Here is a 13,961-nt window from a genome sequence, read left to right as displayed (position 1 = left end):
GCAGAGCACTGCACTGGATCCAACACAGCTCATATACTCATTCTTCACCTCTGCCTCGTGCTCATACACATCTATACATACATATATATATATATATAATTTAAATCAATAATATCTCAAAACATATTATGTGTATACCTACCCAAAAGAAAGATTTGATATCGTATAACTCATATAAAATCGGCTATTATGAAATTTTACACAGCCTGCTCCGGAAAATATCGAAAAATACTTATCATAAATCTGGAATATTATAGAACTTTTGTATAGATTTCACCTTTGTTCGCATTATAATCCATTAATTGTTTCTTATTTAAGGTTCTAATGTACTTTTTCGGATCCAATTAATCGGTATTGAATAAACAGGGAAGTAAGCTTTCCGCTCCATAATATTCATATGTCCTCTTTTATTTTATTTTTTTAGATAATGAAACGAGGCAAATGCCAATCATTTATTTTCTTCATAACATATAGTCAGAAAAAGATTTAAGTCCGATATTATATGGAACATGCAAAAAGGTCTATCCTTTTTATGTTTTTATTATTATCCTCTTTCTAGGCCAGGGACACACGAAAGTTCACTTGCCTTTTATTGCCCTTTTTTTCCCTTCGATTTTAAGCAACAGATAGCAAAGTGTGCTCTCAATGATAAAACCTTTGAGTAAGATGTAGTCCCCCAAAAAAAAAAAATTTTCTTTAAATCTAGTGGTAAAATAATCCTGACCTTTTAAAATTGCATTATACCGCCTAACATATTAAAAAAGAAACAAAGTACCACCTTGGGTTCTTTTGTTGCCATTTTTCGATCAAAATATAATTTTAAAATATCAAATTTTAAGAAATAATTTCAAAAATCAAAAACTAAGAAAAAGAAAAAGAAAATGCAGAACAAGGTTAGAAAGAGAAAGGGGGCGGTGGTTGGTCGGCCGCATCGGAGCTTCTAACTGAAAATTGAAACCACATTTACATAGACCTCTGGACCCCTAGTTGAAATTACAAGTAACCTGACATCTCGAATTGCTTAAGCTTTTCCTCGAGCTTATCCACCAACTCGGAGCTCTTGCTGAGGTCGACAATGTGCGTGGCCATGGTTTTGTCCCCGAAACCCAATTGACCCTCGAGCTCCGTGCATATCTTGGAGATGAGGGAGAGCTTCTCCGGTTCCTCCAATTCGTCTTCGATTGATGTAACTGCCGACATGGTTTTGGATAGATCCATCGGCGCAGAGGGAATCAACAAAGGAAGCTAATTAAGCTTCCATTCATCACTCTTGCCCCCCAGTCGCCATTTGATGAGTTTGAAGAGGAATAGGGAAATGTTGACCCCGAAAACAAAGTTGAATGCTCTGTTCAGGGATTGCTCCTATCTGCTATTGTAGTGGACTATTGATGACAACGACGTTGGAGCGATAACAATAAGCACGTCAAGGAAGATGAAGGCCCTCCGAAAGGTTGAAGCTTTCGTTTTTATGAGGTGGGCTACAGGCTACTATGTTAGTCGGTTCTACTGATGATTGTTCTGCTCTCCATGCTCGAGAGAGAGATGGAGGAGAGCTAAGAGAGAGAGAGAGAGAAAGAGAGGAGAGGGAGGAGTCGATAAAATGGAAGGGAAGGGGACAGACAGAGGAAGGTGGACAGTGGGTTGACCGAGAGGTCGGAGTCTACGTCATTGAGATATCAGCGGTCGGTGAATGCGGTTAATTGCTATAATTTTCAAGGTCAAGATCTATGGAAATATTGTTTCAGTTTTTGGTCTCTCTCTCTCTGACTTATTTTAGGTTTTCTTCTTTTTTTCGATTTTTGAAATTATTTCCTAAAATCTGAAATTATTAAATTATATTTTGATTGGAAAAGTGGCCAGAAAAGTACCCGGGGTGGTACTTTGCTTCGGTTTTTATTAGGTCATGTGGTATAATGTAATTTTTCAAAAGTCAAATGACACTTTTCTATCAGACTCAAAAGTTGGATGGCAAACTGCACTTAGTTCTAAAACCTAAATCAACCATTTTTGAAACCAATAAATGCCGGTTAAGTGTAAACAGCTCTAGCCTCCATAAGAATGAGCATACAAGTTCCAGTCTCGAGAATCGCATTTTTTAAGAGAATGAATAATCTTTTATACTCGATCTCCCGAAATTACAAAAGTAATATTTTCCATGAATTTTTATATATTAGCAAAATAAATAAATAATAAATAAATCAACCATCTTTTAATGAAGAAGTCTTGATATAAGGCGTCATTTCAAAATCATGAGGTCCTAAGTTCAATATTCATCAGTGAAATTTAAGTACTCTTTATTTCGTTTTATTTCCTATAATTATATCAGGTCATGAGTTTCTCTATGACTAAAAAGGGAAAAAAAACCATATTTGGTCGGAAAAAAGGTAAACTATCAAATAGCATGAATCCCACACGTATCATTTTCCTAAACCTTGTTCTATTGTTTATATATGCTGACTCATATTGATTACCTATCGACTATCGCAATATATCAAATCTTCGGGGCACAGTGCAGATCTTCATGTCTCCGTAAAGTTTCTTACAATTCGTATCCTTACCATATAATCTCATTTTCCGTATCAATGTCGAAGCTACATTAAACAAATCAAACATATTAAAAAAAACGAATTGCAGCCCAGATCTGATCCACGGCACGGAGCTTGACCGATACTCATGTTAATACATATGAGGCATGATTAAGTTCAAGAATCAGCCAATTATAAGATCTGTAAACAAATTTTAATAAGGTCGCTTTCAATAAGAAATTTGCGTGCCACTCTCATTGGATGGATCTTAGTCGGAAGATTGGGGTTGCGCAAATAGGAGGATCATCGGCGCCTGTCCCCGATGAGGATTAGGAACCGATCATTACTCTCGATGATCGTCGAGGGGCTCCCATGAATGAGGAGGGGCTCGATCCTCCCCGATACTGAGACTGATTGATCTCCCAGGTGGGGCGGGTTAGTCTACTCTCTTTCTCCGCCATCAGTGTTGGCCGCTCTTGGGCCCATAGCCCAAAAGTCCGACTGTCGGTCAGAAATCTGGGCTAGTTTGGTCCATAACCTTGAGCTATGGGCCCAGCCTATCACAAATAATTCGCAATCACATCTGCCAAACTAATAAAACACCCTCAATTGAGAAAGGGACTTAGAACAGTAGTATAAGTCATCGACCTGTATGACTTATTAGCAAAAATTATTGATTTGGAATTAAGAAGTCTTGGATTCGATTATCGTTAGGGGGACTTCCTGTCCCTATTTATTCCGTTTATGAAGAAATAATGTCCTCAATTAACCCGTTTCTTTTTTTTTTTTCATCGATGCTTAGGATAGAGCCACCTCGCCCTCCCTCATCCTCAAAACCAAGTGGATCAAAGGTTCCGGTGGCTCGATCTTACCACATGGACCTCTAAACATAATAAACTAAAGTGACGTCAGTGCCGAGCTTACTGAGATTAGGCCATCTCAACCTCCACTTTGCCTGTTTCAAACAACACGAGTAGGGGAGCTCGACGGAGCTAGCCCAACTGATCAGGGCTCGTGGTGGTCAAGATCATGACACCCCAATCCCGATCTTGGGTTGCAAAGAGATGGGTACTGTTTTAGAATTCATAAAAAAATATGTGGTATATATGTGATATATAAAATATTTTGGGATGGAATGACACCAAACCTAAGGTGGCGTTTGGTTCGTAGAAATGAAATTGATGAGGATTAGAATTAAAAAGCAGGGGAATTTGAATGATTAGAATTGAAATTATGATTCAAAACATTGTTTGATCGAACATCGAAATTAGCACGGAATAAAATCGAAAAAATTTTCAAAGACTATAATACCCTTGTTTTAAAAATAAAAATATAAAAATAATATAACAGTATCATGGTGGTTCCTCACCATGTGAGCCCTCGCGATAAGAAGATGAACAGTATCATGGTGGCTCCCCACCATATAAGCCCTCCCGAGCCAACCATCGGGAAACCCATGAGTGGGTTTGTGCTAGACTGGCAGGCCAGCTCGTGGATTCGCGAGCCCTCGGCTCAACGAACCCAGGCTCAAGAGGCATGGTTCACAAAAGCCTCGAGCTCATGGCGGTCCTAGCTCAGCAAATCGCTTCTTTTTTAGGGCCCCAGAGGCTCGCTCTCGGCTCACGAGTGCTAGACGACCTTCGAATGACATCGTCGATTCCATTGCGAGGATCGTCGATCTCACTACAAGGATTGTCGAAGACCTCTGAGCGATCTAGAGTTTTGGCCGACCCTAACGATGGCCTCTCATTTTCCAGCGACATTTGGTTGTGGAGAGGCTAGATCTAGCCTCACCGTCTCGAGACCGTCCTAGAGAAGTCGATCTGAGGGTCAGGGGTGGAGATCAGGCGGTGGCGACTAGGGGTGTAATCGAGCCGAACCGAGCCCGAACTCGAGGGGCTCGAAGCTCGACTCATGAGTGAAATTAAAGCCCGGGCTCCAGTTCGGCTCGAGTTCGCTCGAGCCTAGAGAGATAAGCTTGAGCTCGGTTCGTGAGCATTTCAAGTAGCTCAAGCTTGGTTCGTCAAGACTCGTCAATTTTTTTGAGCTCGAGCTCGGCTCGTGAGCATTTCGTGTAGCTCAAGCTTGGTTCGTCAAGACTCCCTCAATTTTTCTGAGCTCGATCAGCTCAGAATCAATGAGATAGATAGGCTCGAGCGCGTCTTTGAGCAGCAAAAATCTGCTTTACATGGACTCAGCCCATTCAGTTTGGCTTGAATTGTAGAAAATTTTAGTAAAATAAAAAAAAATAATAATAATTTCAAGACTTTCGGTAACGAACATATGACAGGAGTTCTTAGCAGTCGGACCTCAATCACAAATATTTAGATGGTCATAAGACTCATAACCATTTCCAGAATATATCAATGACAAAATTTCGAACAGATCGAATATCCAATACTTCAACAGCCGATGAGGAGGAGCTTCTTCAGTAGAGCCATCCTAATGTACAGATCGTTCTTTGCTTGTCTGAAATAGGCTGCCCTCGGGTCCTCATCTACGTCCACAGCGATCTACCAAAATATCGCAAAACAACACGTGCAAATATATGCATGAAGTACCATCAAAGACCAGAAAGTACAAAGTATACTCAAAGGGTCCATTCAGTTTTTCTTTGCATCATACCGATAATGTCATGTTCATACACAGCGGTGGAAGAAATCTCCACCTAAATGAATGGCAATCCCAATGCAAGAGTCTGATTTTCTTACGTACAGAACAACACTGTCTAAGTTATAAAGCAGTATAGATTACAAAACAAGACAACATAATATTCTTACCTCGTCGAGCCTTGGGAGCGGGTGCATAACCACCGCATGCTGCTGCATTGCATCGAGAACACCCTTGTCTACGATGTTCTTGCCCCGAGCCTCCTCATAAAGGTCAGGCCTCTCCGTGAATCGTTCCCGTTGAATTCGAGTTTGATAAACAACATCACACTTAGAAGCCACCTCAAGTTGGTCGGAGCTCTCTTCTCATTCCACTCCCATTGATGTGAAATAATCTTTTGTATCATCCTAAACAAGAGCAACGTCATGACTTCGTAACACAATGAGATGATCATTCTAAATCTGTCATGGCCCTTAGAAGGAAGACCCTTGAATAATATGCCGCGGAATCTCGTTTCTGACGCCAATTGGACAACCAAACGCGGGCTTCTCCATTCCAGGGGAATTGGGCCGGATTTGTTTTGCCATTCCGTCCAACCAAACAGCACGCAAAGTCTCTCCCGCTCAATTCAACTGAACGGATAAAAAAGGATGGCTCTGGTAGTCTCAACGCGCCCACCGCCGCCTCACACTCTCCCTGGACCCGGCAAGCCCGACGGCGCCGCCTGGGACTCTCACGGCCACCTCCTCCGCCTCCTGACAGAATGCTCCGACATGTCCCAGCTCAAACAGATCCACGCCCACGCCCTCCGCACCGCCCCACTCGATTGCCCCCGCGGTCTTTTCCTCCAGAGCCGAATCCTCCACTTCTCCGCCGCCGACCTCGAATACGCCCTCCGTGTCTTCGGCCAGATCGAGAACCCCAACACCTTCATGTGGAACACCCTGATAAGGGCATTTGCGGTGAGCAACGACCGTAAAGAGGAAGCAATCTCTATCTTTGAGACGATGCTGAGCGACGGCTCTGTTTCCCCCGACAAGCACACGTTCCCGTTCGTCCTCAAGGCGTGCGCTTACCTTTTTGCCATAGCCGAAGGACAACAAATCCACGCCCAGCTCCTGAAACGTGGGCTCGGATCCGATGTCTATGCGAACAACAGCCTGATCCATTTCTACAGCTCTTGCGGTGATTTGGATGTTGCATGGAAGATGTTCGATAAAATGCGTCACAGAACTGTCGTCTCGTGGAACGTCATGATCGATGCGTTGGTCCGATCTGCTGAGTTCTATGCATCTTTGGAGTTGTTCAGGGAAATGCAGAGATTCTTTAGGCCCGATGGGTATACGATTCAGAGTGTTCTGGGAGCGTGTGCTGGTCTGGGATCTTTGTCCTTGGGATTGTGGGCCCATGCTTATGTTCTTAGGAACTCTGATGTTATCGAGATCAATGACCCGCTCGTTAATGCTTCATTGGTGGATATGTACTGCAAATGCGGGTCGTTGGAGCTTGCAGTTCAGGTATTCAGGGGGATGCTCAAGCGTGATGTGAACTCGTGGAACTCTATGATTCTTGGATTCGCAATGCATGGGCAGGCCTACATGGCTTTGAGATACTTTTCAGACATGATCACGGAGCATAATTTGATACCCAACTCGGTCACCTTTGTTGGTGTTTTGGGCGCCTGTAACCATCGGGGCATGGTTGATGAGGGCCGAAAGTTCTTTGACATGATGGTTCATGAATACCGTGTTGACCCTCAGTTAGAGCATTACGGCTGCTTAGTTGATCTCCTTGCTCGAGCCGGACTTATAAATGAAGCCCTAGATCTCGTCTCTAGCATGCCCTTAAAGCCTGATGCAGTAATTTGGAGGAGTCTCCTTGATGCGTGCTGCAAGAAAAATGTGGGCGTTGAGCTCAGTGAGGTTCTGGCTATGAAGATTTTAGAATCGGGAGGAGGGGACTCGTGTAGCGGGGTATATGTGCTTCTCTCTAGGGTGTACGCTTCTGCGAGGAAATGGGATGATGTCGGGATGGTGAGAAAGCTAATGGCCGATCGAGGGGTGAGCAAAAATCCTGGGTGTAGTTTGATAGAGATTGATGGGGTCCTGCACAAGTTCTTTGCTGGAGACACAACTCATCCTTTTACCAAGGAAATTTATGACTTCTTGAGTGTGATAGAAGAGAAGTTGGGTTCCATGGGTTACATTCCTGATGTGTCTCAAGCTCCAATGGTCGTTGATGATGCTCGTCGCGAGAAGGAGCAGTCTCTTATGCTCCATAGCGAGAGGCTGGCAATCGCATTTGGCTTGTTGAACGGGAAGAATGGAACCCCCATAAGGGTATTCAAGAATCTTCGAGTCTGTAACGACTGCCACAGTATAACTAAGCTAGTCTCGAGGATATTCGACGTGGAGATCGTTGTGAGGGACCGTGCTCGATTCCATCATTTTAAGGATGGCTTTTGTTCATGCGGAGATTACTGGTGATCAATCAATTGTATGTGCCGTAGTCCTTTTCGAAGACGCTTGTATGTAATTATTGTGGATAAATTGAAGTCCATTAACACCATGACAATGTCGTAGAGATTCAAAAGTAGATCGAACGCATTCACAGATGAACCTATTTAGCCGTAACTCGTCTGAACACATGAGAACTACTGCATTACTAATCAGACCCCTACTGAATTTATCTATAACCGCTAAATGGAAGCACATCACGGGTCTCTCGATTGCCATCTCTGTGTCCAACTACGCCTTGCCTTCCCCGTACATGATGTAGTACTACAAGATAAGGGTTCACCCTTTGCTACGAATCAATTCAATGGACTGCAAACAGAACCTGCATACAGTCTAGGAGGTGGCAAGGTACGGTCTAGGACTCTAGTCTCTCTGTGCTGGGGAGACATCTCATCATTGGACCAAGGAAGTCTACGACTTCTTGAGCGTGATCGAACAGAAGTTGCAATTGGACTCCATGGGTTACATCCCTGATGTGCCTCAAGCTCCAATGTTTGTCGATGATGCTGGTCATGAGAAAGAGCAGAAACCTCCATGGCGAGAAGGCCTGCAATTCGGTTTGTTGAACAGGAAGAATAGGGCTTCCATAAGTGTCTTCAAGAATCTTTGAGTCTGTAACGACTGCCACAGGGTAAATATCCTAGTCTCTAGCATATTCGACGTAAAGATCATTGTGAGGGACCGTGCTCAGTTTCACCATTTTAAATATGGCTTTTGTTCGTGCAGAGATTATTGGTAATTGTTCGATTGGATGCGTGGCAGTCCTCTTGAAGACACATGAGATTACTGATAATTGTTCAATTGTATGCGTCACGGTCCTCTTGAAGGCACTTGTATGTAGTTACTGTGGATAAATTAAGTCTCACAATTATCACGACAAAATCTAAAGCCATAAAGATTCGACGGTAGATATCACACATTTGGTATTTACAGATGAACCTGTTAGGACTGAATCCTACACGAGAATATTTGCATTATGAATCGAACCGTACAATGAATTTAATCGATCATCGCTAGATGGAAATGAGTAGAACTTCCGATAAATCTTTGGCTTCTTCTACCATACAGCATATGAAGGCAGTTGTCCCCGCGATGTACAGGCAAAAAATTTGTGATCACTTGCGTGTTACAGAGTTTCCGGGTTCGTCTGGTCCGTTACTTCTGAATATATAACCAGCGTAATACTTGAGGTGAGGTTCTGGAAAAATCAAACTCCGGAGGCAGTAAGAATTCAAAGCAAACGTAAAGATCTAACCTGCAAACGATGAAGACGGGACTAACACAACACGCATAGCGATGTTCGGAGGGAGCTGCAATCGCAGAGGGCAAAGCTTTCCATTCAATGGACTGCGGAAGCACACTATGGGCCTCACAATCCCCGTCTCTTCCTCCAACTTACGGGTCAGTTCTTTCACACATTTGCCATTGAAGTTTAGGGTGAATCCCTGCATCTCTTCTCCTAGCACCTCACCATTCTCGTCCGCAATGTGGTAGTAGACGACCCGCCCTTCCATCTTAGGAGACAAAGAGATGCCCGAATCAATGGACTGCAAACAATATTAAACCGACAGCTACTGATGTGAGTAAATATTGGGTGAGTATTGTCCATCTACTTGAATATATAACATTTAATTAAGATGCCTGAAACTGAAAAACTGGCCCCATAATGAGCCCACAAATTCTCACTTACAAGCATTTTGATCGGTTCTTACTAATACTCATTGAATATTTAATCTGATCTATGTTGGTGTACGGTAATGATGATGTCCTGCTGCCAAGCGAGAACTTACCTCTTCTCTGTACAAAATTGGAGGAGATTTCTCGTGATTCCGCGAATTCAAGTTGGACAGGGATGATGCCACGGAATCGAATCGAGCAGGTGGACCCATTGTCACCAGAGGCTCGTCGTCCACAGAATGAGCCTGCTGCTCCACGACTTCCACATCCCAGAGGACCCAGTTCTGGGTGGAGGACCGACGGGGGATATCGTGAGTCACCGAGCCACCCCACGGAGGACCTGACGTGTTAGCCCTGAGGAAGTTGCCGTAGCGAGTTTTGAGCTTGATCCGGTTACCTTCCTTGACTGGCTCCCACTCCAAGGAAGAGTCTAGCCTCTTGGGCAATGTCTGGAGCACCTGGTACAATCGAAAATTTTGTCCACAAAATTTACTGATCTGATTGAACTAAACTTTGCGGATGACTAGACGACGGCTGATGTTAATATCAGACCAATACCTTATGACCAGCGACCCCAAGGCGGAATGGGGAGTTGGAGGCGGTCAGATACCGGCCGTGGCAGCTGCGGAGGCGGATGATGGAGTCAGAGTTGAGCACAAACTCCACCAACCACCTCGCCTTCCCCGATGCCCCGTCCCGCTCTTGCCCCACCGTCATCCTGTCCTCATCAGCCACCAAGTACTTCCCGTGGAGGCTCCTCAGCCTGACCACCTTCACTTTCCCGAACATCTCCATCGCACCGGAAGCCGGTAACTGCCAGAGAATGGAAGAATTTTGTGAAATAGAGAGTTGCACTTGTGAAAGCTAATTAAACATAAAATGGGACGCGGGAACGACAGAGTGGATTAAAATTCGGTGTCTGTCTCCGCGGTTAGGGAAGGGAGGTGGGTGGCACTGGCGGCTGCGCGATGGACTTTTTGAACTTTACGCGACGGTTGACCGAACCAACATACTTGGCGTGACCGACAGGCTTTGATCGGTTCCAAAATCATTTTTTCTTCCTCTCTTTAATATTATCCCCTCTTTAATATTCACTGGTTTGAACAATCCGTGCCAGCGCATTTCAAAATATGATGATAATATTTACCCAAAAAAAAAAATATGATGATAATTTATAATTTTATATATTTTTATTATAATTTTATCAAAGGAAAAGTAGAACACATCTTAACAAATTGCAAAATACATATATATATATATATGTGTGTGTGTGGTCAACTGATGCCCGAGCAGGTATTAGTTTTGCTCAATAATTAAGCTGGAATATTTGTACTTGATGAAAAAGAAAATTGTAAAGAAAATGCAAATAGTCATATAAAAGAGAATATGTTAAGATAATATTTGAATGCACCTTCACGAGTGAAAAAGATAATATATGTACAAACTTTTTATCTTAATTGAACTAATTAGTAATTACTATGAAATATCTTCTTTTTGATGAAACTAGACGTGGGTTTTTTTTTTCAATTATTTAACCGATAAATCATTCTATACTTGAGACCAAAAGAATCTAGAAAATCTTATAGGTGGGATTTAGCGTGTCTTTTTATATTATTTTTGTAATTATTTAAAAAATACACGAGACTTCATAATTAAAATTGTTCAATTAAATGTATGATAACAATTAAAAAAAATCAATTTATGATTGAACATGGTATGGAAAGGAAAAGTGGGAGGGAGAGAAAAATGGGAAGTACGTAGTGGAGACTTGGAACTTAATTAATAAAAATACCAAATTATTTAAAATTTGGTGATAGTAATTAGTTAGAGATAGCGTATCACGAGTAATTTGGGAGAAAATATACTAAAAGGTGGAACTTTAAATATTTATATATAGATTCAAAATCTCAAAATGCAAATCTGTGCTCCCTTTGAAGTCGCTTTTAAAGAAACGGTCCATTTTCACTGTAAGTTATCTGGTCAATTTTTTGTGGTTTATATTCCACATCGATCCAAATGCTACTTACCCAAAGACGGATACGTGTGTTTTAAGGGATGATCAATGGCTAGCTCCTTTCCATCCCAAATCCATTGGGAATGATCAATTTCCAAATCCTTCTCAAACCCGACGAGAAATTAGAGTATAATTCACAAATCCTTCCCATAAAATTAACGGGTTTTCTCCGAGAATCTGTTTTCTATCCATTAACAATAACATCATTATTATATTTCACGATTTTCAAACATAATAGCACCAAATTATGATACAATTATACAACCAGCATATACTTCGCGGCAAATTACACGAGGAAACAGAGTAAGAGGGGGCAGAGGAAGAACAATATGAGATGCTTTGAACAAGGCGGACGGACGGTGACTAAGCGGAGGTGGGTGGGGGGCGGAGTAAGAGGCGACAGAGGAAGAACGATATGAGAAGAGAAGAGGCAGCGAACTGTGAAATGAACCCAATGGAATTAATAAGGTATTTTGTAAATTTAATGAAAGGATAGGGGTATTTTGGTCATTTTACTTCTTTATGGGTTCGTGACGGGTTTTGAGGCAAAACATCAAAACCTTCCCAAACCCCTCCTATAGGGTTTTGACGAAAAAGAAAAATTCCTAAATCCTCCTCGTGATCGAATGGATAAAACTCTTTAATGCCCGGATAAGGTTTGGGACAAGTCAAAACCCATTTAAAAGATATGTGATCATCCCTTGTGTTTTTTATTAGTATGAACAAATCTCATATGTGTGTGTTTAAGATTGGTCTACAATACATGCAATTAAGAGGTATGTGGACCATACGTGCAAAATTTCTATCATTGAAATTTTTTTGAATTTTCATTTTTGAAATTTCAAGGTTAAATCTCAACTATTAAAGACATATATGGATCATACATTCAATGTATCATAGAATTTTCCGTCGGTTTAGCATCAGTGATGAGAGATAGAAGGACGCAAAAAAAAATAAAAAATTATGATGTACTACGCCTTTGAGTCTTATTTATGACTGGAAAAAAGTACCAGAAATTCTATTCGTCACTTTAGAAATTCTATCCCGTGCCCATTTGAAAACATTGGCACGAGATGTGTATTTCTAGGACACTTTCATCATAGGCAATAATTTTTTTTAATTAGAAGAACAATTCTTTTCTAAAAAAAGAAAAAAAAATGTTTTCTGCTGGAACTTTAATTAGCAAATGAGAAAAAAAAAATTATAGGATGATGTTTAACAAAAATTAAACAAAGCCTATATGATAGTGCATGAGAAGATGACGGAAGTATACCTGGTCTGAGGAATATTTGGAGGGCGGATTCCTGGAGATTATTTCCTTAGGCCATTCTGTTTCCAAGCCAAGCACGCGGAGGATGTCTTCCGGCACGGAGGAAAAACTCGAGACAGCCGATAGGTACTGCTGGAACGATGCCGAGCTATCACTACCGCCATGGTTGGGCTTCACTGCCTCCACGTCCCACAGCACCCAATTCTGGGTGGCGCTGCTGTGCGGATCGTCGTGTGTGATGGAGTTCCGCCACGGCGGTGTTCCTCCATTGGCCCTCAGGTATTTCCCCACGCCCGTCCTCAGCCTCACCTGAAATTACAGAGGAAGAAAATTGCATTTCAGGCAGAGCATATCATCGATAAACTTCCGAATGGTTAAACTGGTTGAAGGAACTGTATAATTATGATTCCGGTTAGTAAGCCAGAGCCACCATCATCATTTTTGGGTATGTAATGTATACGATGTGAATATCACATATGGAAAATGAGAAACCCTATCTTCGAATGTCTCTTCAGTGCAAGAAAAGATGCAACCTATCAACGAAACACCGGGAAATCTTAATATTCTGGAAAGTTTTCATACTCCTCTAGGCATGATATAAAGCAAACATGTTCTCTCGCGTTACCTGGAATCCGTCCCTCATGGGTTCCCACTCTAGGGATGGATCCAAGTCCAAGCTAGTGCCCGGCTCGGTCAGGATCACCTTCTTGCCAGTCATGCCTAGGAGGAATGGAGCGTCAGAGGCAGTGAGGTAGCGGCCATGGCAACTCCTGAGGCGGATGGTGTGGCCACCAGGGACAGGCTCGGCGAACCACAGTGCGTTCCTCGAGTCAGCGGACCTGCGGCTTTGCCGGACTTTCTCTCGGTCTTCCTCGTCAGCCACAAGGTACTTCTCGAGGTGGCTCCGGAGCTTAAACGGGTTGGCCTTGTTGAAGAACTCCATGACAATATAGTATTCACCAACCTCTGGACTTGGACCACAAAGCAAGACTTTGCTGAGCTATATACTCCTACTATACCAAAGATCCCCTCAATCTCATTCTCCCCCACCCCCACCCCCACCCCCCCAAAAAAAGAAGAAGGTATATTCGATATGTCGAATCGATTTAATTGTAACCCTTGATCCACACCCTCTATTATGTTGTTAGTTGATCCTTGTTGAGGGTGGATCTGCATATTAAGTTCAAGTATTGTTTTGAAGGAGTCCGGAAAAAAAGAAGAAGGTGTATAATCATATTTGAAGTTTGAACCACCAATCTGTGAAATATGATGTTATTTCGTATCGGAGCTCATAATTAAGCTACCAAAAAGTCGAAGAACAGGGCGTTGGACGACTTGGGGACGACTTG

General features: G+C 42.4%; 2 protein-coding genes across 3 annotated transcripts; one reads left to right on the top strand and one right to left on the bottom strand.

The window, feature by feature from the left end:
- Window positions 1-5,619: 5,619 nt before the first annotated feature.
- LOC116199826 (pentatricopeptide repeat-containing protein At1g59720, chloroplastic/mitochondrial-like) lies at window positions 5,620-7,730 on the top strand. The gene has a single exon (XM_031530369.1). The coding sequence runs from the start codon at window positions 5,786-5,788 to the stop codon at window positions 7,619-7,621; it is 1,836 nt and encodes a 611-aa protein (XP_031386229.1). The 5' UTR covers window positions 5,620-5,785; the 3' UTR covers window positions 7,622-7,730.
- Window positions 7,731-8,519: 789 nt separating this feature from the next.
- LOC116199847 lies at window positions 8,520-13,961 on the bottom strand. 2 transcript variants are annotated; one of them, XM_031530400.1, is made up of 6 exons: window positions 13,238-13,961; window positions 12,616-12,921; window positions 9,887-10,141; window positions 9,442-9,786; window positions 8,907-9,165; window positions 8,520-8,812 (listed from the first exon to the last, which is right to left on the bottom strand). In XM_031530400.1, exons 1-6 carry the CDS (start codon window positions 13,553-13,555, stop codon window positions 8,778-8,780), a joined length of 1,518 nt encoding a protein of 505 aa, XP_031386260.1. In that variant the 5' UTR covers window positions 13,556-13,961; the 3' UTR covers window positions 8,520-8,777. The 2 variants fall into 2 exon arrangements, with proteins under 2 accessions (XP_031386260.1, XP_031386259.1); XM_031530399.1 differs by having other exon boundaries at window positions 8,907-9,198; window positions 13,238-13,959.

This window comes from Punica granatum, chromosome 3, assembly GCF_007655135.1.
Source record: "Punica granatum isolate Tunisia-2019 chromosome 3, ASM765513v2, whole genome shotgun sequence".
Lineage (NCBI taxonomy): Eukaryota > Viridiplantae > Streptophyta > Magnoliopsida > Myrtales > Lythraceae > Punica > Punica granatum.
This window is presented reverse-complemented; position numbering and strand designations above follow the sequence as displayed.

Bases quoted from the DNA above. Each gene is read 5' to 3' on its own strand.
- LOC116199826 (XM_031530369.1), top strand. From the start codon at position 5,786: ATGGCTCTGGTAGTCTCAACGCGCCCACCGCCGCCTCACACTCTCCCT.
- LOC116199847 (XM_031530399.1), bottom strand. From the start codon at position 13,555: ATGGAGTTCTTCAACAAGGCCAACCCGTTTAAGCTCCGGAGCCACCTC. The intron at 10,142-12,615 runs GTATACTTCCGT...ATTCTCTGGCAG, and splicing joins CCAAATATTCCTCAGACCAG to TTACCGGCTTCCGGTGCGAT. The intron at 9,787-9,886 runs GTATTGGTCTGA...CGATTGTACCAG, and splicing joins TTGGGGTCGCTGGTCATAAG to GTGCTCCAGACATTGCCCAA.